We start from the raw sequence: 23,370 nt of genomic DNA on the forward strand, positions 1-23,370 counted from the left end.
AGTGATAGAGAAGGAAGGGGTGAAAGAAAGAATGAGAGAGGTAAACTCTACAGTGCCAGTACCAGGGTGATTAATGTGATATTGATCCTCACCTCCTCTGCCCTCCGGCCAGGAGTCTCAGAACAATCTACAGGTCAATTTAACTCAGCCCCTTCCGCCCTCGTCACCCCCATCCTCCCTTCACCGCCCCCCCTACTCCCGGTCTCTCACCAGAGTGAGACTACAGGGCTTGTATGACACGCAGCACTGCACACTGAATGATAGTCGGAGAGCGCTGGCCAGGCAAACTGAGGGTCTGGTCTCTGCACCTTTCCATCTCGGTCCTGCACAGTGACCTGAGACCTGCCGCTGGAATGAGCCGCGGTGGGGGGTGGGGTGGGGGGTAAGGGGGAGGACTGGACGACTGAGGGGAAGGTATGTCTGCATGGGTGGGTGTGTACCATCTTCTCAGAGCACACAAGTGGATTTTCAGCCTTTAAAACCTTTAACATTTGGACATTAACATGATGTGCTTTCCGTATCGGGCTCCATCCAGTCAGTCCTCTCCCCTCAGAGGGCAGTTCATACCGTCACAAGCCAGGTTCAATTCGGTTTAAGGTGATCTTAATCTGGCTTCTGTGCATCTACTGAGGTACGTTTGGAAGAATTTGTTGTCTAATCAATCTCTCCTTTGGTCCAGGTTTGTCTCATTTGATCTCTACTACTCTCCTCCTCATTCTTTCCTTTTTTTTAATCATCCCGTACTTCTTTCCTCCTGTCACTCCTCCTGGAGTCCTTTTCTAATTTCCATCTCTCCTTCTCCCCTCTTGAACTCATCTCTTCTACTCATTCCCGTGTTCGATCTCTCTTCTCATTCCACCCCCGTGTCTTCTCCATCCAATAAAGCAGAGAAGTGTGTTCATCCTTTTCGGTTCTCCCTCTCCACGGAGGCATGCTGTCAGGCCAGAGTTGAGGGCCAGAGCCAGCCAAACTGCAGCTCTGCATCTTAAATAAGAACCAGATCAAATCAAGAGAGCCGGAGCATCCAGGCCGGTTTGATGCTCCAGTGGATTAATAGATAATTCTACGTGTTGACAGCCAGAATAGGCGATGCAGGGATGGAAAGAGGGATGGGATGGATGGAGGGAGGATGGAGAGAGGAAGGGGGGAGGGATGACAGAAAGGAGAGGAGAGAGAGAGCAAGGGGGGAGGTGGAGGGAGAACACGTTGGGAATGGACAGAGGAAGGGAACTGATGAAGGGACAGAAAGCAGGGGAGAGAAACAGGGGTTGCAAGTGAAGGGAGAAAATGCTAAACTATAATGGTATCTTCAGTGAAGATGTAGCTAGTATTCTATGTAATGGTGGCCTTCAACATGACCCCAGTGAGAGCTGCACTCCCCCCATCTCCACATGACCTCATGGGACACCTGAGAGACATTAAAAACACTGGCAAATAGTCAATCTGACTAACTAAATGAAACATTGCATCGTCTGTGGATGGTTAGTTGTTTAATGTCAGACAAAGGTATTGTGTTGCAGTTATTTTTTTCTCCGTTAAGACGTTAATTGGCAGATCTAAAATTGAATTTACGGCACAAGGAAAAAAAACTGCAGTTTGTACAACAGTTCAGATAAACCTGAGCAGCTGTAAAGAGCTGAGGGGGGGGTGTGTTTATATGTGTGGGAGGGGTTCTGTAATTGCTGCTTAATCGGCTTCATTATAACCAATTTGCACATTCTTAATGACTTCCTGTCAGTTAACAGCCTATTATTGAGATTAAATATCAAATTGATTGTTACAGTAAAGATTTTTGTCGTCACGTCTAAACTTTAATCCTTCGGCAATCTCCAGACAAGATCCTGACCATTATGAGCTTTTTATCCTAATTGAAATAAACAGCTCATTAGAATATAAATTTGTGAGTCAACTGATTGAGTGCAATTAATGTGCAGGTCATACTAACAAGGTCTGGAGTCACACAACCCAAGCAAGCCTGAAAGCTGCTGCCGGGTTAAACAGTTTGTGCCATGACACCCACCACACACAGGCACACACACAGACACACAAAGTAAACAGAATGCAATATTTAGCAGTTGTTGTGCTGAAGATACAAGCAGCTGTAAAAAAAATCATTCATTATTCACCCGAGCTAGACGGGTGGAAAGATGAGAAGGAGGGAGAGAAAGAGAGAAAGGATCTGGTTACCGATGGAGGACCTTTACCCGCTAGAGCTCTGCAATAATCTAAGCTGCATCTCAATACTCACAGAAAATATCCTCCCTGTGTGCTATTGAGTGTACAGTATATATAAATAGCATATATAGTATACTATACACATACATGTGTGTGTGTGTATGTATATTTATCTACCACCAACACACACTTTTTATTTTCCAAGCTTTATTTAAACAAGCATCCACGACTTCTAACATCGCCAAGTCATCGTCATGTATTACAGAACGTCATCATCCAGACTAATACACACTTGTTGTTTCATACATGATAGTAACACCAGCACACGTCCACAGCTACTCGTCTACATCCTTTTTAGCCAGTTAAGAGAAAATGGAATAAAGAAGTGGTAGAAAAGCCACGGGGCTCCTAGAGTACGAGACGTACGGTAGAGAACTGAACACGCCAATCCTTTTCATCCTGCCGGGCTGTGGATGTAGCTGAGGACTGCTACAGGCTGTGGACCCTGCGTCCTGAGATGCCTGGATCAGTAACCTGGCTAGCGGACCAGACACAGAGGTCTCGGGCCATGTGGCCGACCACAGAGAGCAAAGCTCAAGCTTCAGGCATGGCTTTCATGTTTAACAAGGACCCCCGGTTCAAACCTCTCTGTGCCAGGGCCAACACCTGTGCCAGGGCTGTGTGCACAATGGCTTCAGTCCTTTCATAGCCAGCCAGATCGTTTAGAATGCTAGTGAGGGTCTGTGGAGTTCATAGCTAGCCGGCTAGCTTTTTCTTTTGCCTGATGTTCAGTGGTTTATTGCAAGTCATCTAGCTGATCCTACTAGTGATGTTCTTCATGTCAGGAAGCACCAGGTTCCGGTAGTTTCTCTCCAGCCCCTCCATGTACTCCAAATAGTTGCTGACTCTGAAGTCCTGGATTGGCTCCTCCTGATGGGAGGAATAAGCATCAAAGACATCATAGAAGCAACACAATCCTTAACAACAGCAATTTATTCTCCAATAGTCACAAGTTCCTAGGAACTAGATTGGGGACTAAGAAACCGTACTTTGGATCTCTGCCAATCTCTACCAGCAATGCTGTCTACTCCAGGACAGCGTGTCTAGGGACTTGAAACAAGAACCTGCTGAGGACAATGCAGCTCTCTAAATAATTTGCTCAGAGGTGGGTGTATTGAGATGCATGGTGTTGCTACCTTAGACCTGCATTGCGTATCGTGTAGTGTAGGGCATTGTGTTCGAGTCAGCTAAAGCATGTTAATGCTGTCAAGCTAATTACATCAAAAACAACAGCAACAACTCTTTCTTCAAGGTGAGTGTGTGCTTAACGATGTGTAGTAGCAACGTTTGCGTGTGTGTATGACTGTGTGAGGGGTGAGATGCCGAGATGCCATTTAAAGCCTCTCTATTGGCTGGAGCCCAGACAGCGAACTAAGACAGAAATACATTTCATTTGGTTCATTTGTACAGTCAGCAGCATAACTGACGGCATTATAATTACTGTCTGATACAAGTTTAACGGCAATGCTCGACCTTGCTGGCAATGAAAATGAAGAGTAGAGCAAATAAACTTTAATGTGCTGATCAGGGACGGGGTGGGAGGGATGTACGGTGGCCAGGGAGGGACAATATCCCCCGAGGACAGCCGTTCGCTGACATCACCAACAAACCAATACTAGCGGCACACACAGCACATAGCAGCAGAACCGTATGGAACCCTTCACTGATTGCTGCTTTGTGTCACTCCTAGAGCACTAGGCAGACAACAATTGATGTGTCTTGCAGACATTTTATGCTGATTTACATCAAGTTGAACAAGGGAATGAAAAGCAAGTAATGCTTTTGAAGTGAGATTTACACACGTGCGTGAGAGACATAGAATGTACCAGAGATGAAGAAAAAAAGAAAGAGTGTGTGTGCGTGAGAGAGTATGAGAGTGACAGACCCTAATAATAAAGAGCTGTTATCTGTGTTCCTACAGCATGCCTCGTGCCTCCACTTCATCATGCTGTCCAGCCGCGGCTGTGCTGTCGGGATGACGACGGCGTAAAGACTATTCTGTCTAATGACAAGACTTCGAGCTCCGCCACAACCGGAGGGGATGAGGGACTCACGGGCCTTTTGTTTGAGCAGCTAACAGAATGACCAGAGGATTTCACTTAACGTGAGCCCCGCGTCTCAGGAGAGACGGCCGTAAACACAGCTGCAGAAATTAAACCCAGAGAGAGAGAGAGAGGAAGAAGATATGTAACATGAAGCATTGAAACCAACTCGGCCAGGTTGGTACAGAGCTTAGATTCATTCTTCTCTGGGAGAAAGACAGACATGGTGTACTGTAGACAATGGGGGTTGACTGGCAGGCTCCTTAAAACATGTCTCTGCAGAGTTGTTTGAGAGGAAGATAGGTAATATGTGAATACGAGAGAGAGAGGTAGACTCTGGAGATGGGAGGAAAGAGGTGCGAGAGAGAGAAAGAGAGAGAGAGAGAGAAGAGAGGTGTGTGGGAGAGAGGCGAGATAGAGGGGGAATGAGGGAAGAGAGAGAAAAATGCAGTCATGTTGGATGAGAAGCAAGAAGTATTGTAGCGCAATGACAGGCAATTTGTGTTTGAATGTTAAAGGAACAAAGAGAGACTTTATTTCTGTTTGTTTCATGAAACATCTGAGTCACAGGCCACAGACAAAAACCTTCCTGTTCTTTTCTCATCTCCTACTGTCTCTCTCTTCCTCTCCTCATTTGCTTTATTACTCTTCACCCCTCTCTTTCTTACTCTCTCACCTTCACTTTCCCTCCTATCTCTGCAGACATGCAAGTCATTTCAATTTAAAAATTTTCTTTAATTATCCAGACAGTTGGAGAGACAGGAAAGCAGGGGGAGGGAGAGAGGGGAAGACATGAATGGAATGGACCGGTTCGGAAATCGAACCGGCATTCCTGCGTTAAGGCTTTAGCCTTAGTGCCGTGTGCTCTTGCCCCGTGAGCCTCTGGGAAACGCCCATTTTCCTTTTTAACGAAGACGACATCTACACGCAGTGGCGCGTCTGTGCATTTGTGTGTGCGTTCCCAGACGTCCTCACCTTGAGGAAGAGCTGCAGGTCCTGAGCGTGTGTGTGCTGGAGGATGAGATGCTGCAGATGTTTGAGCACGGCCACGCACATGTACACCTGGTAGTCGGCTCCCATCACCACACATGTGCACACGTACACACACACCTCGCTCCAGTCCAGGTAGTTCCAGAAACACTGGCCCAGCCACTGCATACATATCTGGAAAACACACAGACACACACACACACAGACACACACACACACACATCAGAGTGGCATGTCATGTGAATTCAGAGAACCACTCCCTCAGTATGTTAGCAGCATCATAGTGGTACCAGATACTTCCAGGCCAGGGACAGAGCAGCGGATCCTGAAAAAAGACTGTGTCAGGCGTGTGTGTGTGTGTGTGTATGCACGCATGCTTGCAAACTAACAGACCAGCCAGGGTGTAATTAGCTGTATTGTTCACCCACCTCTGCATACCGAAGCAACACACAGCTGCTGTGCTGCCTGGCACAGTAACATAGCGCTCCCGCCCCCTCTCAGACCCCCTCATCAGTACTGGCGGAGATAAAGAACCAACCAACCCCTCCAAGCCCCCACCGCCAACCCTCCATACACACTCCTAACACCAGGTCCAGCTAGCAGAGAGAGAGAGAGAGCGAGACAGAAAGAGCCTTCTGCCAGGACGCTCTACAGAGGCTGGCCGTGGGGACTAAATGTCCCCCTCCAGGCCTCCCCAGGAGTCAGAGATGGTTGTTTTTCCTGCTGTAGCTGTGTTATTCTTTTTCTTTCTTTATTGGACAGTGACAGTGAAGAGGGACAGAAAGGGCAGGGTCGAGAGGGGAAGACATGCAGCAACAAGCCAGGCCACTGCGGTAAGGCACCGGCCCACGTGATACGGGCTGGACCTGGTGAGACAACCTTTGCAGGTGTTCTTTTGGACTGAGAGGCTCCAGGAGAGACTGTTGAAATAAACAAGAAAGACGCATGTGCATATGCACTCGCTCTCTTTCTTGCACTCGTGCACTCAAAAGTACACAAGAATGCATACATGCACACACTGTACACGCACACACACACAGTCACACACACTCTCTCCCTCTCTCAACGTACACACACTGCATATCAACGCATGAGCACACACACACAATTTCAGTCATCGCACTCTCAAAAACCTTGCCAATAATACTAATTACGCCACCAAAGCATAGTCATAGGTACAGCACCGGCAGATGGAATTTCAACAAGGTGTTGGAATTCACTCAGGCACTCACAATAACCAACGGGGTGACCTTGTACGAATGTCAGAGCTGTATACAATTTTCCCTTCCTCTACTCCAGCTTCGTCAAGCCTTTGCTAACTTGCTTAAAGGGGCATGGTTTTGTTTGTGACAGAGAGTTATATTCTCGTACACGCCGAGCGTGGGTATAGAGGGGGTGTTCTTGGGGAAAGAGAAAGAGAGAGAGAGATGAGGTGCATGTTAAAAGAAGATTTCCCTCTTTCCCCATGACTTTGACTTCAGAAGATGGTGCATTTACATTCAACATTTGAAGTGTCTCTGCTGACACATAACAAAGTTTGACACCGCGGTGAGCCCCAGACACAGACACACACGCAGGACGAGATCAAACAGGAAAGATTTCAAGGTGAAAGTTTTTTGTCTTTGTTTGAGTTTCGATGCCTCCGTCAAGGGGATGCCGTTTGGCACGCTGGTGCCATGGCAATCATCTACAGACGGTGGTATAGCATAACTGTGTTATATCACCTTAAGGGAGGAAAGATACTGCCCAAGTGGAAAAACTGGATACATAATTCTAATTTAAATATATTAAATGAGATGTTTTCATTACATTTCTATTTTTTCATACCTGAGAGGAGAAGATGGCTGGTAAGGCTACCTGACACAGGATAGCTAGTTAGTTAGCCTAGCTGACACATGATAGCTAGTTGGTTAGCCTAGCTGACACAGGATAGCTAGTTGGTTATCCTAGCTGACACAAGATAGCTAGTTGGTTCGCCTAGCCTGTTGATGTTCCTGTACCGCCCGCGGTACAAAAATGCTGCCCCCACCTTCCTCAGTTAAGACGCACTAAATTCTAACAAATATATTTTTTAGACGCTACACATGTTATACATCATTGGAAAGCTACGATTCTTGTGCTTGTAGATATGTAAACCATTTCAAGATCGAGTCACAACAACAAGTTTAGTCAACGTCTTTGTCCAGTCACCACTTTGGTGATGTTTACAAAGCCAAACGTCTCTACTTACCCTCAAAGGTTTGGTGTCGTCCAGGTATGCAACCAACACATCAAAACTTGATCTGCGTACATTCCCAAGGGTTCAAAGTATCTAACCATGTAAAGTAATTCTCCAAATACAATGTTTTACGTTCATGAATAGCCATTATCCTTTGTTTCATTATGCAAGTTAGCCGACGGAAGAAACAACTTGCTCAGATAAAAGTGCACATTCCTCCGGTTAGAAACGGAGAAAATACGATATGGAGGGATCAAAATGTCCGTTGAACCCTCCCCTTTTGATTGACACCTTGTTTGACCCAATAGGACCTTCCATGCCCCGTTGACAGCCCTCTAAAGCCAATTAGGTCTGTGCGTCCTGCCCCCCCCCCCGCCCCCCCCCCCCCCCACACTCTTTCTAAACAAATTTCTCGAACTGGCTTCAGCTGGCTCTGAAATGAGCTCGTTAGCCTTGTAGCTGAAAGCTAGCTGAAAATGCCAATACCTCATTTGTATGTGTCTGTGGAGCCGTCAAAATAAAAGTCGATTGCGCAATAGGGTTGAAAGAATCAGTTTTCTTTGTGCGCCAATCCTGGGAATCAGATAAAGCACTCCAATGTGTTCATGCTTCAATTTTTGTGTTTCAGTAATACTAATTAGGGATTTAGCTATTATATATGATAGTTCTAAGTACCACCTTTCATTAGAGATAACAATTATGAAAAATAATACCTTTTATCCTGAGTATTTGACCTTGGTTACAAAGGGTCATTTTGGAGTCTCCAAAAGGCCCTTTTAGAAAATGAATGGATGTACTCTTATAAAAACATGTGTCAAATATGAATATATTGTGGTATTATGTTTGACTTTTGATTTGAATTGGGTAAGGCTTCAACCTGTGGTCCAATTTAGTCTTCCAGCTAATACCTACCACCTCTAGGCCTCTTCAGGCCTCTGTTTTCAAAACAAAATCTAGACGGAAATATAAATTTTCACTTTCCTTGTGTTCAAGCTTCTATTACTCAACACTAGTAGGACTGACAGGGGTCCTGACAACAGGGGACATAACTTCAGAGTGTCAGCTTTCAAAAGAGATCATTTACATGCATGTACTCCAAATGGTTCAAGAACAGCTTCCAATTTACTTTGGGTATGCTGTTTAGGCGTTTTCAGGCAAATTTAACAGGATTCTGAAGAGGCTAGCTGACACATGATAGCTAGTTGGTTATCCTAGCTGACACAAGATAGCTAGTTGGTTCGCCTAGCTGACACATGATAGCTAGTTGGTTAGCCTAGCTGACACAGGATAGCTAGTTGGTTATCCTAGCTGACAGAGGATAGCTAATTGGTTAGCCTACCTGTGAAGGAGTGAACCCAGACATCCTGAATGCAGATGAGACCAGAGGCACCTCTGTCTTCAGCAGCATCTCCACGTAGTGGGCTGTGCACCAGTACACTGGGTGGATGCCTGACTCTGCCACCTCCGGGGACAGGTGCACCTGAGACACACACACACACACACACACACACACACAATGAGCTGTGTGAGGCAATGACCACTCACTGAGACAACGAGACTAAACTCGAGCAGACCACACAGATGTCTACTCTGTTTGAGGGGTTCTGCCACACAGGGAGCTCTCTCCCCCTGGGACAGACAGAGAGAGAGAGCGGAGGAGAGGGAGGGAGAGAGAGAGGAAGGTGGCGAGGGAGGTGTGGGTGTGCATTCTGTGTGTGTGGGTGGTGTGTGTGCGTGTGTGCTAACCGACTGAGCTGGGTAAATTTGCTGCTACCACATAATTACTTGTCCCTGTGTCCTCCAAGGTATTGAGAGAATCGACCACATGAGGTGCAAAGACGATAGTGCTGCTGTGTCTAGATCCAATCAGCGGTGAAGGTGCTTCACGCTGGGACTTCTCCCGGGCCCTGATTACGGGGTGGCCCGATAACAGTGATTTACAAGCACTTTCACAACACCTAAACCTCACGCTGAACACTCGAAAAGCCTAAATGTTCATAAAGGAACTGGAGTCGCTTTTCTCTCCGTCTGGGTTTGGCGGGCCTTCGCCCTAATATGCTTCAATGTGCAGCCTAAACAACCCGCCCTGGAGGAGCAGTCATTAGCCCCCCCGCAGAACTCCATTCTTCAGATCCAGTCTTACCTTTCATTGAACTATATAGTAGTTCTACATGGAGAACTACACACCTTTAAAATAGCCATACACACCTCTAGATGCCATACACCCACCCACACACCTATACACACCTCTACACAGCTATACACAGACAGCTATACATAGGTCTACGCACCTCTATTCACCTTTAAACATCTCTATACATCTTTACATATAACCAGACGGCCCTTCACAGCTCTACACAGCTCTTGAAAGGCCTACACACTTCTATACCGTGCTGCGCAGCTGTACATCGGCTTTCACACCTCCACACACCTCTACAGTTCCACACACCACAGCACATATTTCCCTTCCAGAGGCACCCGCTCACAGCTGAAACTGTGTTAGCAGACAGGAAGGCCCTTCAGCAGCGGCATGCTCAGGCAAGGATGGCCGCAGCAGAATAATGTTAGGAAGGGGGCAAAGATAATGAGCACTGCATCGAAATCTCATCATAGTCGCCATTCCCATCCCAGTCAGGAATGAGGCATTGAAATGGTCCCCGTACACGGATACACGCTGATGATCGCATAATTCAAACTTCAGTGTGTTTCCAGTTGCTGAGCATAGATTTTTAAAGTGGAAATGGGGGGGGGGGGGGGGGGGTGTTTAGCATTAAAATGCACATCATCTTTGGAGCGCACTTGCTGCCACACAGGCGTGGCTGGCAGACCGAGTTTCACAGAAATCCATATTGCAGCAGGATTCTGGGGCTCTTGCTAAATGAAAAAGCAGTTTATCTCTTCAATAACGCTGCCTCCCTTTACACTGATTACTGCTTAAACTGAATCTAGATGGAAGTGAGCGAGTGAGTGAAAGAGAGAGAGAGTGGGGGAGAGATCTTCTTTTTTTTTTTTTACTTGAGTGTATACAGTTATGTGAGCATGTGTGTGTGTGTGTGTGCGTAAAATAGAGAAAAAGAGAAGAGAATACGTGTGTGTATGCGAGTATTTGCATGTTGTCGGAGCGGGAAAACTGGAGGACGGCCCCTTGTGTATTAGGCCGAATCCCAATTCTCTGTCTTACCCCTACCCCTTAGTTTTGCGTGTGAGTCAGGGCTGTCCCAATACTCGTTTTGATCGAGGGGTAGGGATAAGGGGTAGGGGTACATACCCCTTAAAACCAAGTGTTTTCAGGAGCTTACTTGAAACCAAGGGGTATGTGAATACTGGGCAACCTGCAACAATGGCACCCAGATCATCCAGATTCCCATAAATGTAATATTTTCGGCTTAAGTAATTGATAAAAAATTACGACAGTCTTGTTTTGTGCTCTACACAGTCCTGTACATATGTATTTGCAACCATGTTCTAAATTGATTTTTTTTTTTTTATCGCTGGTTTGGTACTCTAACGTTACATTGCTGATTTGCACAACAGTCCCGCATTTCTCTGATTAGCCTTGAATGGACTCCATGCATGTCTACAGTTTTAACTAAACTCCATTATTATATCAGTGCATAACACTACTTGCTTTGGAGACATCGATATATGTAACCGTAACCAAGTGGTGTCTCATTTTATAGGGCTATGTAGCCCTTATCCCTCAGTTTCGAGGGACAAGGGCAAGACAGAGAATTGGGATTCAGCCTTATAAGACTGCTTTTAATATTTTATGTTTGTCCTCATGTGAACCAGGTTGATCTGAGAAGGATCCTTGAGAGGATGATTGACGTTAGGAAAACATATTATCCAGCCGAATGGAGAGACAGGGGACACATGCTCTTACCACCAACTTTGCCCCAGGCGTTGGAGGCCTGTTATAACTGATAAGCAGACTGGTAAGTAATCAGAAACTCATGGGCTCTTTCCAATAACCAAATTAGGACATAAGAACACTGCGAGTTAAATGTCAGACCGGCCCACATATTAAATATTGACAAGGAGCAGAGGGAAATTGACATGTAACAACTCTTGCAACACAGTTATGTTTAGAAAGGGGCAGACTTTTTAGGAGTAAAAAGCAAGCTTGGGTTTGTGTAATAATTGCACTTTTAATGCGCAAAATACCCAGTGTGTGTGTGCATCCTGTATTGAAGTGAATAAAAGCCACTTGTATTCGATCCAACTACGACTGAGCGTCCTTTTCGATGATCTACTAAGAAACCAGATCCGACAATGTGTACGCACATGCATGGACGGGGGCGTGTGTGTGTGGCTTGTGTGGGACAAAAGGGTTTGGGAATGTGTATGTAGGTGTGTGTGCATGTGTGTGCATGTGCGTGTGTGTACTGACCGATGTGTGGAGCCGGGGGGGCCAGAGGAAGGCAGAGGTGAGCAGGGTGGAGAGGTGGAGGAGCAGGCTGAGGGTGCGCTGGGGGTCCCCCCTCATGAGGAGGTAGAGGGTGGAGGCCAGCCAGTCATGACCTGGGTACCCCCCCTGCAGAGCGGCTGCTAGGAGAGGGGTCAAGGACGTATCTGTAGCAGACGTGGCTGGACACTAGGACCCGTCTGAGGAGACTAATGATGAGAGGGAGGATAGAGAGAGCGAGGACAGATCGAGAGGGAGAAAAGCAGGAGAGAGAAAAGAGAGGGGGGGTGGGGGGAGGTCGTGAACCCAGTGGGTCATGTCAGTCTGACTGACATGCTAGCAGGGTGGAGTGAGGGGGCTCAGGTCTATTCAGGGTCGATGACAGAGAGCTCAGTGGGAGGAGAGCAGAGGTCTTGGAGGCAGGAGGAGGGGGGGAGGGGGCAGGGGAGCCCATGGCACACACCCCATCATCATCGTAAACATCATTAGTCAAGTTCCGCTTGGTCAACAGCTTCTGACTGCTGATCTGAACGTAAATCACCCACTTGTTCACGGACCGAGATACAGCACTATCTATGATCAGCAGCTACATACATATACTGTGAATGAGGCTGTACTAGACTGAGGTGGAAGGATACAGAGGGGTGATATGACCATGGCTCAAATTGGTAGAAATATGGTAAAAAGATACATTGGGATGATGTGACCAAGGCTGTACTAGTTTGAGGTGGAAGGATACATTGGGATGATGTGACCAAGGCTGTACTAGTTTGAGGTGGAAGGATACAGAGGGGGGACGTGAGCGATGTCGTCTGCTCTGACAGGAAAAGGTGGCAGTGTTTCAGCAGCAGAATCAGGCCCTCCTCACTGCTGTCTCCCAGCAGCTTGAGATAATGGCCGTACCTGGAGACACACACACACACACACATACATACACACACACACACATGCCTGGGATTAAACAACACTAGATAGCTGCATGCTATTCAGCTTCATAAGAACAATTCAAAGGTTTAAAACCCACTCAGGACCACTCTCCATACATGTGTTCATTTATCCAACTAATTAAGATAATGCTCCGTACAGACAATTAGGGTTAATAGGAGATTGTGTATAATTACCCCAACGAGCCTCTTTACTGCATAGAGCTCGGTTCCCTTCATTTGCATATTGCCCCAAAGACAACACTTTCAATGAGTTCATAGAAAGTTGAGGCATTGTTCTAGATGTGAAGCACTGTTGAGCTGTGTCTAAATTAGGACTACAAGTTGTGATTAGCTTTATCAGTATTGGCCATCCCACGGCTTCTACTGCAGAGAGAGAGAGAGAGAGAGAGGCAGAGAGAGAGAGGCAGAGAGAGAGAGGCAGAGAGAGAGAGGCAGAGAGAGAGAGAGGCAGAGAGAGAGAGAGAGAGAGGCAGAGAGAGAGAGAGAGGCAGAGAGAGAGAGAGAGGCAGAGAGAGAGAGAGGCAGAGAGAGAGAGAGGCAGAGAGAGAGAGAGGGAGAGGCAGAGAGAGAGGGCAGAGAGAGAGGCAGAGAGAAAGAGAGAGGGGGGGGGAAGAGATGAAGGGCGAGAGAGAAGTGTGTTACTGTACAGGTGTGTAGTTTACCTGAGACAAGTGTTTATGCCCAGCCGTTGGACAGGTGACAGGCTGACAGTCTTCACCCTATGATCCTCCACTGGCACACAGACAGAGAACAACATTATCATGTATATGATATCATATGGCCACAGATCTATTTAGAGCTCCTTCCCTCTCCTCTCTGCTCATTATTTCCAGTACCAGTGAGTGCTGAAGGTAGTTATTAGTGAGCTGTAGACACATTCTGTCTCTTCTCCCAGTGCTCCTTCTCTGCAGGGCAGAGTAATCTCATCATGACTTAGACAAGATCAGTTCATAATACCAGGTTCAAGTCACACTTACACATTCCATGTCAAACAGCCTAGCTTACTGTTATTGTTCACCAATCATGTGCAGACTAACAGCTTGTTGCGAAGTCCTTCACCCCGGCTGGGCCTGGCAGGGAGAAAGGTTCTGCCGGAGAACAGACTGCTCCTCCAGAGAGGAGAGAGATGCTGGGAGGACACCGGGTTCACGCTCTGCAAATAGCTGGACTCCTCTGCTCGGCCCGGCTCTCCGCTAACACCGGGAGCACTCGACTGAAGCAGACGGCTGAGCCTGGAGTTATTGTCAATCACACAGACACTGACCGGACAGGAGGCAGGAGGAGCGGGAACAGTAGGAGGAGAACTAGCTAACCCTCACAGGCCATGACAGCTGTTCCCCAGAAACACCATTTGGTAAAAGAAATGACTTGATAGCCGATGGGTGAACAAGGGGAAGAGGAAGTGTGTGTGTGTGTGTGTGTGTGTGTTTGGGGGAAAACAGAAGGGAGAAGAAATAAAAGTGAGGTAAAAAGGGAAAATTGAAAAGTTTTCGTTTTCTTTGTCGGCCTGTAGGGTCCCAACTAGGGCTGGCCAATCATAAGAGCTCCCTGTTGAGTCCCAACCAGGACTGGCAAGTCATAAGAGCTCCCTAAAGGGTCCCAACCAGGGATGGCCAATCATAACAGCTCCCCGAGGGTCCCAACCATGACTACCCAATCATAAGAGCTCCCTGATGGTCCCAACCATGGCTGGTCAATTAAAAGAGCTCCCTGGTGGTCTCAGCCATGGCTGCCTAATCACAAGAGCTCCCTGAGAGTCCCAACTACGGCTGGCCAATAACAAGAGAGTTCCCTAAGGTCCCTGCATGGGCTGGCCAGTCACAATAGCTCCCTGAGGGTCACAGCCATGGCTGCCTAATCACATGAGCTCTTCTAGATCCTGAAGTAAACATTATATTTATCGTAAGCCAGTTATTTACTGTTTGAACTCTGAGCCAGACACCACAATAATAAATACTCTGCATGAATAATACATGAGGTAAGATAGTCTGTATTATAGTAGCAGCACTTTAAATGGCTGAGCTTTTTATACAGCAACGGATGGTGACATGGACAACCGCAGAGACGAGTTAATAACTAATTAAACATAGTTAATTATAGATAAAGCGGTCCCAGAGATGTGTGTATGTGTGTTTGTGTGATGCAAGGTGTGTGTGTGTGGAAAGGTGTGCGTGGGAGGGAAAGAAGTGTGTGTGTGTGTGCGTATGGGATAGGGGATGTGTTGTCAAGGTGCAGTAGTTGGGTGTGCTCAAGCCTTCGGCGAGAGCACAACCTTTGTTCTCTCACATATATATTATTATTATTATTTTTATTTCTTTTTGCCCCCCTAAAACTCAGTAAATACTTGGCCTACATAGACAACGTAGGTGTCAAAAGTTTCGTCTTGGTAGCGATTGAGTTGCTTCTATTGGAATTTACGTTCCGTTGCATGGTTTAAGCTTAAATTAAGTTTTTGTGGCGAAAAGTGAAGCTAACGGTGGCTAATTTGCTAGCCACAGTCACTGACGTTACTAACGTCACTGCGTCACTAACGTCACGAAAACACGCGTGACTACCTTTGCCAGAACATTCGTTTAGCATCTGTTAACTTGGGGGATAGCTAGGCTAACTATAGCTTTACTGCAAGGCAGCTGCAGAAACGCCACAAGAAAAGAGGCCAGGGTGATAACTATTTACTCATTTTACTTTGTGATATGACACACAATTGTGATGTGTAATGTACAATATAAGCTGATATTATTAAGGAAGTACATCTACTTTCGGAAACAGTAGTCTACTATTTCACTGAAGTATTAGCATCATGACATTAGCCTGTGTTTCCCGGGCAACACATACTACAGTGGTCTATGATGTAGCGTTATCTGTTTTCAATCGTTAAAATAAACATTCCTCACATATACATTTTCGTTGTAGGATTTATTCTGACATTAGAAACCGATTTGTTGGTGAAATTACCATTACCTGTGGTTTCAAACCAGTGTAGCTCACTGCAACGCTGTAGCTTACGCGAGACACACTACAAAAACATCTAGCTACAGTACACAGCTGTTTAGGAAGTCAAACGGCGACAGAAAATGTTCGGCACTCCCCTTACTTAAATCAAAAGTCTATCTAACTACTAACCTGAACTTCATTGCCACAGCCTAAACGTTGTCAATCTGTTCATGAAAATAATTAATTTCAGCCTAAACCGTACAACGGAACGTTAAATCCAATTCAACCAACGCAATCGCTACCAAGACGAACACAGCAGTAGCCTAGTACTGTACCGTAGTAGTACAATTTACCGGGGCAGCTTCTCAACACAGGGCTATATCGCATTTTGCGTTGTTACTGACAATGATCGCTACCAGTGAGCTTTTTATGAATGAGCAATTTTCCACTAAATAAATGTCAAGCTTATTTACGTTTTGGGGGGCATATTTTCAGTTAGCAGATGGTACCGTTTGAATTGCGATTCCATCTTCTACTGCCGGGTAACGTCGTAGAATAATCTTCAAAGGGGTTGTTTATTCATGAATGAATGCAATATGAGTAGGCTAAATGCCTGAAAATATCATGAGAAGAGAAAAACTTAAAATGACGTTTAAATCATAGAGATTATGTCAATTTTTACACCGGTCTGCAATAATGTCACGAAAACACGCGTGACTACCTTTGGCAGAACATTCGTTTGGCATCTGTTAACTTGGGGGATAGCTAGGCTAACTATAGCTTTACTGCAAGGCAGCTGCAGAAACGCCACAAACAAAGAGGCCAGGGTGATAAATATTTACTCATTTTACTTTGTGATATGACACACAATTGTGATGTGTAATGTACAATATAAGCTGATATTATTAAGGAAGTACATCTACTTTCGGAAACAGTAGTCTACTATTTCACTGACATATTAGCATCATGACATTAGCCTGTGTTGCCCGGGCAACACATACTACAGTGGTCTATGATGTATCTGTTTTCAATCGTTAAAATAAACATTCCTCACATATACATTTTCGTTGTAGGATTTATTCTGACATTAGTAAACGATTTGTTGGTGAAATTACCATTACCTGTGGTTTCAAACCAGTGTAGCTCACTGCAACGCTGTAGCCTACTGTACCCGAGACACTAGTGTGAGTAGCTAACAACAACTCCTCAGCTGTTTAAGTCAAACGGCAACAGAACATGTTCGGCACTCCCCTTACTCAAAAGTCTTTCAGTAGGGAAACTATCTGACTACTAACCTGAACTTCATTGCCACAGCCTAAACTTTGTCAATCTGTTCATGAAAATAATTAATTTCAGCCTAAACCGTACAACGGAACGTTTAATCGAATTCAACCAACGCAATCGCTATCAAGACGAACACAGCAGTAGTCTACTAGTAGTACTGTACTGTAGTAGTAGAATTTACCGGGCAGCTTCTCCACACAGGGCTATATCGCATTTTGAGTTGTTACTGACAATGATCGCTACCAGTGAGCTTTTTATGAATGAGCTATTTTCCACTAAATAAATGTCAAGCTTATTTACGTTTTTGGGGGCATATTTTCAGTTAGCAGATGGTACTGTTTGAATCGCGATTCTATCTTCTGCCGGTAAAGTCGTAGAATAATCTTCAAAGGGGGTTCTTTATTAATGAATGAATGCAATATGAGTAGGCTAAATGCCTGAAAATATCACGAGAAGGGACAACTTAAAAGGACGTTTAAGTCATAGAGATTAGGTCCATTTGTACACCGGTCTGCCAAATGTATTCGTTTTGATTCAGCCTGTCAGCTGCCTCTTGCAGGGGAAATGAGAAGACGTCATATTTCATTCTACACTTCACTCGTATTTTGAGTTGTAAATGAGCAGCAAAAAAAAGATGCTTTTAAATCTATGTAATCTTTATAAATAATAAGTAGGCCCGATGCATTTTTATATAAAATATACAGACCCCTGTGCAACCGACGCAAGCAAGCACACCCTACAATTTCCCCAGAAATTGTATCCTCTCTAGTTTTATTCCGAAATCCAATCTCCTCAGAAAGAGAATAAAGGGCAGCCCACAAGGCCTGAGCCCAGACCCTCTCTGCAGATTTAGGTAGAAACAGCAGCCATGTTTTATTACATATCAACCATATGGTATCTCGATAATGATGGCGCCATTGTCTAAATAATTCTCTCAGCTGCAGATAGGAGGCCTGAAGTACAAACAATTATCCATCTCTCTCTCTCTCTCTCTCTCTCTCTCTCTCTCTCTCTCTCTCTCTCTCTCTCTCTCTCTCTCTCTCTATCTCACTCTCTCACTCACACACACACACACACACACACACACGCACACACACACACACACACACACTGTACACACACACACCCCAGTGTCGGAGGACCTAGCAGTATGGATGGGATTTCCAAGGTCTGAACTTGATCAACCAAATCTGTTTTTTCATTGCTGTCTATATTAATGTGAAGCTGTGAATGTCACAAGTATTATGTGTTCCTGGGTAGTGGTTCGCCTGAAACACCACACCAAGCTCATGCATGGAGTAGTGACCTTTCTCTTGACAATAAGGTGTGCTCAATTCTAGGGTACATCCAAATATATACACTAGAGGAAGGGGGTTGTGTCTAGGGAACAGGAGGTACATACACACACACACACACACACACTGACCTTTGTACTGGGTGGGAGGGAAGAAGCGTTCCATTGGACAGGAGGACTGGTGCATCACCACATTCTCCAGAAGGTCGGCCAGCACTGAACAGAAAGGCAGAGGCTGCATGTTAGAGAGGCACACACACACACACACAAAGATCCTGGAAGATTTGGAATTTATTTTGCATCAGAGCTCAAAATCCAGAGGAGATTACACAAGAGAGTGCCTCTTTCTAAAGGTGCATCGATTCCCCCAGACACTCTCTCTCTCCCTCTTTATCTACATCTTCCAAGCTCTCTACCTCTGTCTTCCTCATTCTACCTCTCTCTACCTCTCTACCTCTCTCTACCTCCTCTCTATACACCTGTCTCTCTCTCTCAGGTAGCAGAGTTCCCATCCCATGATTAGATTGAGAGAGGAGCCAGATGGGAGTTCAACCATGGGGCTATTATTACTCTAGTATTACAATCAACCTTTTAGATACACTCATTTCACTCATGTCACTTGTTTAACCGATGCATCGTCTGGATGAACAGCACATGGCAGATGTGGAAAGCGATCTCGATTCAATGACACATCTTCTTTATAACAACACACCAGCCAGCCATTCCTCCACCTGCTGTATGCAGGAGGCAGCCTGTGACTAATCCTGGAGCACAGCTCATCAGCCATCTTGTCTGGTTCCTCATCAATACAGGAAGAAGCTCTAAGAACACTGATGTTCATCAGTCTTCAACAAAGACCCTCATTTGGTTTACGCATCGTGTGTGCGTGTGTAACTCACACCATCTTTCACAACTAATACCTAAACACACACACACACACACACACAGTGGGGCTCTCTCAGTCCTGTGAGAGCCCTCCAGGGGGTCTATTGAACACACAATGACTCCTGATGACTTGCATGAAGAGACTGCAATCAGAGCTATAGAGCAGCTCTCTCAAAGGCTTACCACAGCAGCTGGATGTATGTATGCATGCTGAGACAGATGAAACTATGTACACCGGTGGAGATGACGAGATGATGTTCAGTTTGCTGGTAGAGGGATGACTGTTCAGTTTGCTGGTAGAGGGATGACTGTTCAGTTTGCTGGTAGAGGGATGACTGTTCAGTTTGCTGGTAGAGGGATGACTGTTCAGTTTGCTGGTAGAGGGATGACTGTTCAGTTTGCTGGTAGAGGGATGACTGTTCAGTTTGCTGGTAGAGAGATGACTGTTCAGTTTGCTGGTAGAGGGATGACTGTTCAGTTTGCTGGTAGAGGGATGACTGTTCAGTTTGCTGGTAGAGGGATGACTGTTCAGTTTGCTGGTAGAGGGATGACTGTTCAGTTTGCTGGTAGAGGGATGACTGTTCAGTTTGCTGGTAGAGAGATGACTGTTCAGTTTGCTGGTAGAGAGATGACTGTTCAGTTTGCTGGTAGAGAGATGACTGTTCAGTTTGCTGGTAGAGGGATGACTGTTCAGTTTGCTGGTAGAGGGATGACTGTTCAGTTTGCTGGTAGAGAGATGACTGTATATTCAGTTTGTTGGTAGAGAGAGATGACTGTATGTTCAGTTTGATGGTAGAGAGAGATGACTGTATGTTCAGTTTGCTGGTAGAGAGAGATGACTGTATGTTCAGTTTGCTGGTAGAGAGAGATGACTGTATGTTCAGTTTGCTGGTAGAGAGATGACTGTATGTTCAGTATGCGGAGGGATGATTGTATATACTGTTGCTGTTGTCCCTAAAAGCTAGGCTCCACAGTGTAGGACAACATTGCACGGACGTTATTTACAGTCAAGTGCTCATCGATACACTGGCCCTGCCAGCACAGTGAGATAGATCCTACTCTCACACACAGGTGTGGCAGTTCACCAGTCAATAGGGGATCAATGGCATTTCATCCTCTGGTAGATTGACTTTTCACTTATTCATGGGGAGATAATGACTTATTGGATGTTAATACTTTAACACATGGTGTTGTAGCCTGGAGGCTGGGCCTGGAGGCTGGGCCTGGAGGCTGGGGCCTGGAGGCTGAGCCTGGAGGCTGAGCCTGGAGGCTGGGCCTGGAGGCTGGGGCCTGGAGGCTGGGGCCTGGAGATTGGGGCCTGGAGGCTGGGGCCTGGAGGCTGGGGCCTGGAGGCTGGGGCCTGGAGGCTGGGGCCTGGAGCCTGGGGCTTGGAGGCAGGCACCTGTAGGCAGGAGCCTGTAGGAATAGCCTGGAGGCTGGGGCCTAGATGCTGGTGGCTGGGACATAGAGGCTGGAGGATAGTGGCTGGGGGCCGGGGCCTTGAGGCTGGTGGCATAGAGGCTGGAGCCAGAGTGCAGTATTCCACCCACCTTCTCCAGTGAGGGAGTGGGGTCTGGTGGTCAGGGCCTTGCAGAACTGTCTCCTACACACCTCCATCCAGCTGTCCTCATGCTGGGCGGCCTGGGATGATGCCAGGAACACACCAAGCTCAGAGTCTACATGCACACACACACACACACACACGCACGCACACACACACACACACACACACACACAGAATGCACACCTTTCTCAGCTATACTAGACTGTATCCATAAAGTATGCACAAAACACCACTGAAATGTGATATCAGATATGTGAAAATGTGTCACCGTGTGACACATAATGGAAGATCCATGGCCGAGTGCAGCGTGCTCCAGAGTGGGGCTCCTACCCTGCCTGCCGAGGGGGGTCTGGGGGGCATCCAGGCTGTAGCAGCTGGGTACTGGGTAGGAGGAGAACATGGGCCAGGGGTACGGCTCTGATCCCTGGAGCACGACAGAGGACAGGCATGGTCACAGGCATGATCACAGGCATGCTCTCTGATGCAATGTGTCACTACTATACGACTATCTAGTACTGTAAGTATCTCATGGTGACAGCTGTTTACGGACTCCAGGGTCTAATATCTGGTGACCACTGACCTTCTGAAGAGCTCTGGGGTGGAAGTCTTCTCTCCGAGGGTCCACCAATCACATTCATCCTCACTAGGATGTGGTTCCTCTCCACTGACAGGCAGTCTATGATGAACTCTCTGATTGGACGAGAAGGGAAAAGAGAGGAGGTGAAAAAAGAAAAGAAAAAAAGAAAAGGATGAAAAATAGGAGAGAAGAGGATGGAAAAAGCAGAGAGGATGAAAGGATAAAAGAGCAGAGGAGAAATTAGTTGACCTCCACTCTTCTAAATTGCTGTGTACTCTGACACATTGTATGGGCAATTCTCAGCACTTCAATTCATAACCAGAAGCAACAATAGCCATTAACCTGGCCAAGCACTCACAACCACTTCTGGAAATGGTCTCTCCCGCTCACACACACTCTCTCTGAATCTCTCTCTATCTCCCTCTCTCTCTCTCTCCACCCCCCCCCCCTCCCACCCCCCCCCCCCCCCCAAAACACTCTCTCAAGCTTCCAGCTTATTTCATTTTTTCGTGACAAGGCAAACGATCAATTCCTCATCCTGCCGTGATTAAATCTAACAGCTAAGCTGAGGCCTGTCATATCCTGGGGAGGAGGAGGAAGAGGAGGAAGAAGGGAAGAGTCAACAGAAAGCTGTTGTCCCCGGTTACCCTCTGGCGTCGCTGTGCTCCGTCACGTCCTCTGCCTGGTTCAGGAGCAGCAGGGTGGAGAGGCCGTACTGCACCTCCAGCAGGAGCAGGGAGTCCAGGTTACAGCACAGCACACTCAACAACCTGGAACACACCCCACACACACACACAATACACCATCCACACACGGAAACACACACCACAAACACAGGTGACATGGTTTAGCCGGTTTTACTGCAACGGAAATCGGTGTTAGGTCAATGCAGCCGTTTGCCACCGTGGTGACAAAGCGTTCCTCTCCAGGAATACACCTCTTTCACCACACAGAAAGAACCTTTGAAATCATGCTGTCTAATAGTACAAACTAAGCACAAACGTTCAACTTTTCCAAACAGGTCCTTGGACACATATGGTGTCTTTCCTGTCTGCCTCCAGCAGACAGATGTGACCGCTTGAGGGCAAACTGTGTACACCAGGCTCTTCTCCTGCTCCTCTAATCATTCTCATCATTAGCTCTGGGCTCGGCTCGCCAGCCTGATAGCCGGCTCCATCAGCAGGATTTGTTGGAGGGCCTAAGTAGGGAGGTTTGCATAGCAGGCAGGCGGGCTGGAGCCTGAGCACATCACTTTGGATTGATCTGGACATTCCCACAGCTGTAGAGAGTAGTAAATCACCAGAGACACACACACATAGACTCACACCAACTCACCGACTCAGAGAGACACACACACACACACTCTAGTGATGTGATCAACAGGGCTTTCCGACATCATTGGTGAAACTGACTGTGATGTTGGGGCAAAGAGAGCGGTAGGGAGACAGAGTGAGAGAGACAGAACGAGGTAGACAAAAAGAGAGAGAGGCAGAGAGACGGAAGGAGAGGAGACAGAAAGAGAGAGAGACAGAAATAGAGACAGGGAGAGGAAGGCAGAAAGAGAGAGAGACAGAGACAGAAATAAAGACAGGGAGGCAGTGAAGGGGGGACAACGAGAGGAGCAGTGAACGATGAGCAGCAGTTTGAGGTGTTATTGTTAAGTGACAGAGATCTCTCCCTTCCTAATGGCTGCTAATGATGGGATGGATGACCCTGTCGTGCTTTCTCTGGAGCCTGCTTTGTGTGTAGGTATGTGTGTGTGTGTGTATGCGTTGTGTCACAGCCCAAACTCACAGTGGAGTTAGTCTTAATTATAAGCATTACAGTAATATGGCTCAGGGAAGCTGGGCAAAAAAAGCTACAATGAAAGAGAGAGAGAGAGAGAGAGAGAGAGAGAGAGAGAGAGAGAGAGAGAGAGAGAGAGAGAGAGAGAGAGAGAGAGAGAGAGAGAGAGAGAGAGAGAGAGAGAGAGAGAGAAAGGGAGGGAGGGAGAGC

At 46.6% G+C, this 23,370-nt stretch overlaps 1 protein-coding gene across 1 annotated transcript in view; it reads right to left on the reverse strand.

Moving 5' to 3' along the window:
* Positions 1 to 2,381: 2,381 nt before the first annotated feature.
* The window catches only part of tbc1d32 (TBC1 domain family, member 32), a 32,891-nt gene continuing 11,902 nt past the window's right edge, over positions 2,382 to 23,370 (reverse strand). Inside the window, 12 exon segments of the mRNA XM_067241746.1 lie at positions 2,382 to 3,105; positions 5,253 to 5,441; positions 8,825 to 8,965; positions 11,876 to 12,030; positions 12,678 to 12,793; positions 13,500 to 13,569; positions 18,482 to 18,565; positions 20,785 to 20,910; positions 21,129 to 21,222; positions 21,379 to 21,396; positions 21,398 to 21,488; positions 22,023 to 22,213. Coding sequence (XP_067097847.1) covers positions 2,986 to 3,105; positions 5,253 to 5,441; positions 8,825 to 8,965; positions 11,876 to 12,030; positions 12,678 to 12,793; positions 13,500 to 13,569; positions 18,482 to 18,565; positions 20,785 to 20,910; positions 21,129 to 21,222; positions 21,379 to 21,396; positions 21,398 to 21,488; positions 22,023 to 22,213 — 1,395 coding nt within the window. The 3' untranslated portion in view covers positions 2,382 to 2,985.

Source organism: Osmerus mordax, chromosome 8 (assembly GCF_038355195.1).
Source record: "Osmerus mordax isolate fOsmMor3 chromosome 8, fOsmMor3.pri, whole genome shotgun sequence".
Lineage (NCBI taxonomy): Eukaryota > Metazoa > Chordata > Actinopteri > Osmeriformes > Osmeridae > Osmerus > Osmerus mordax.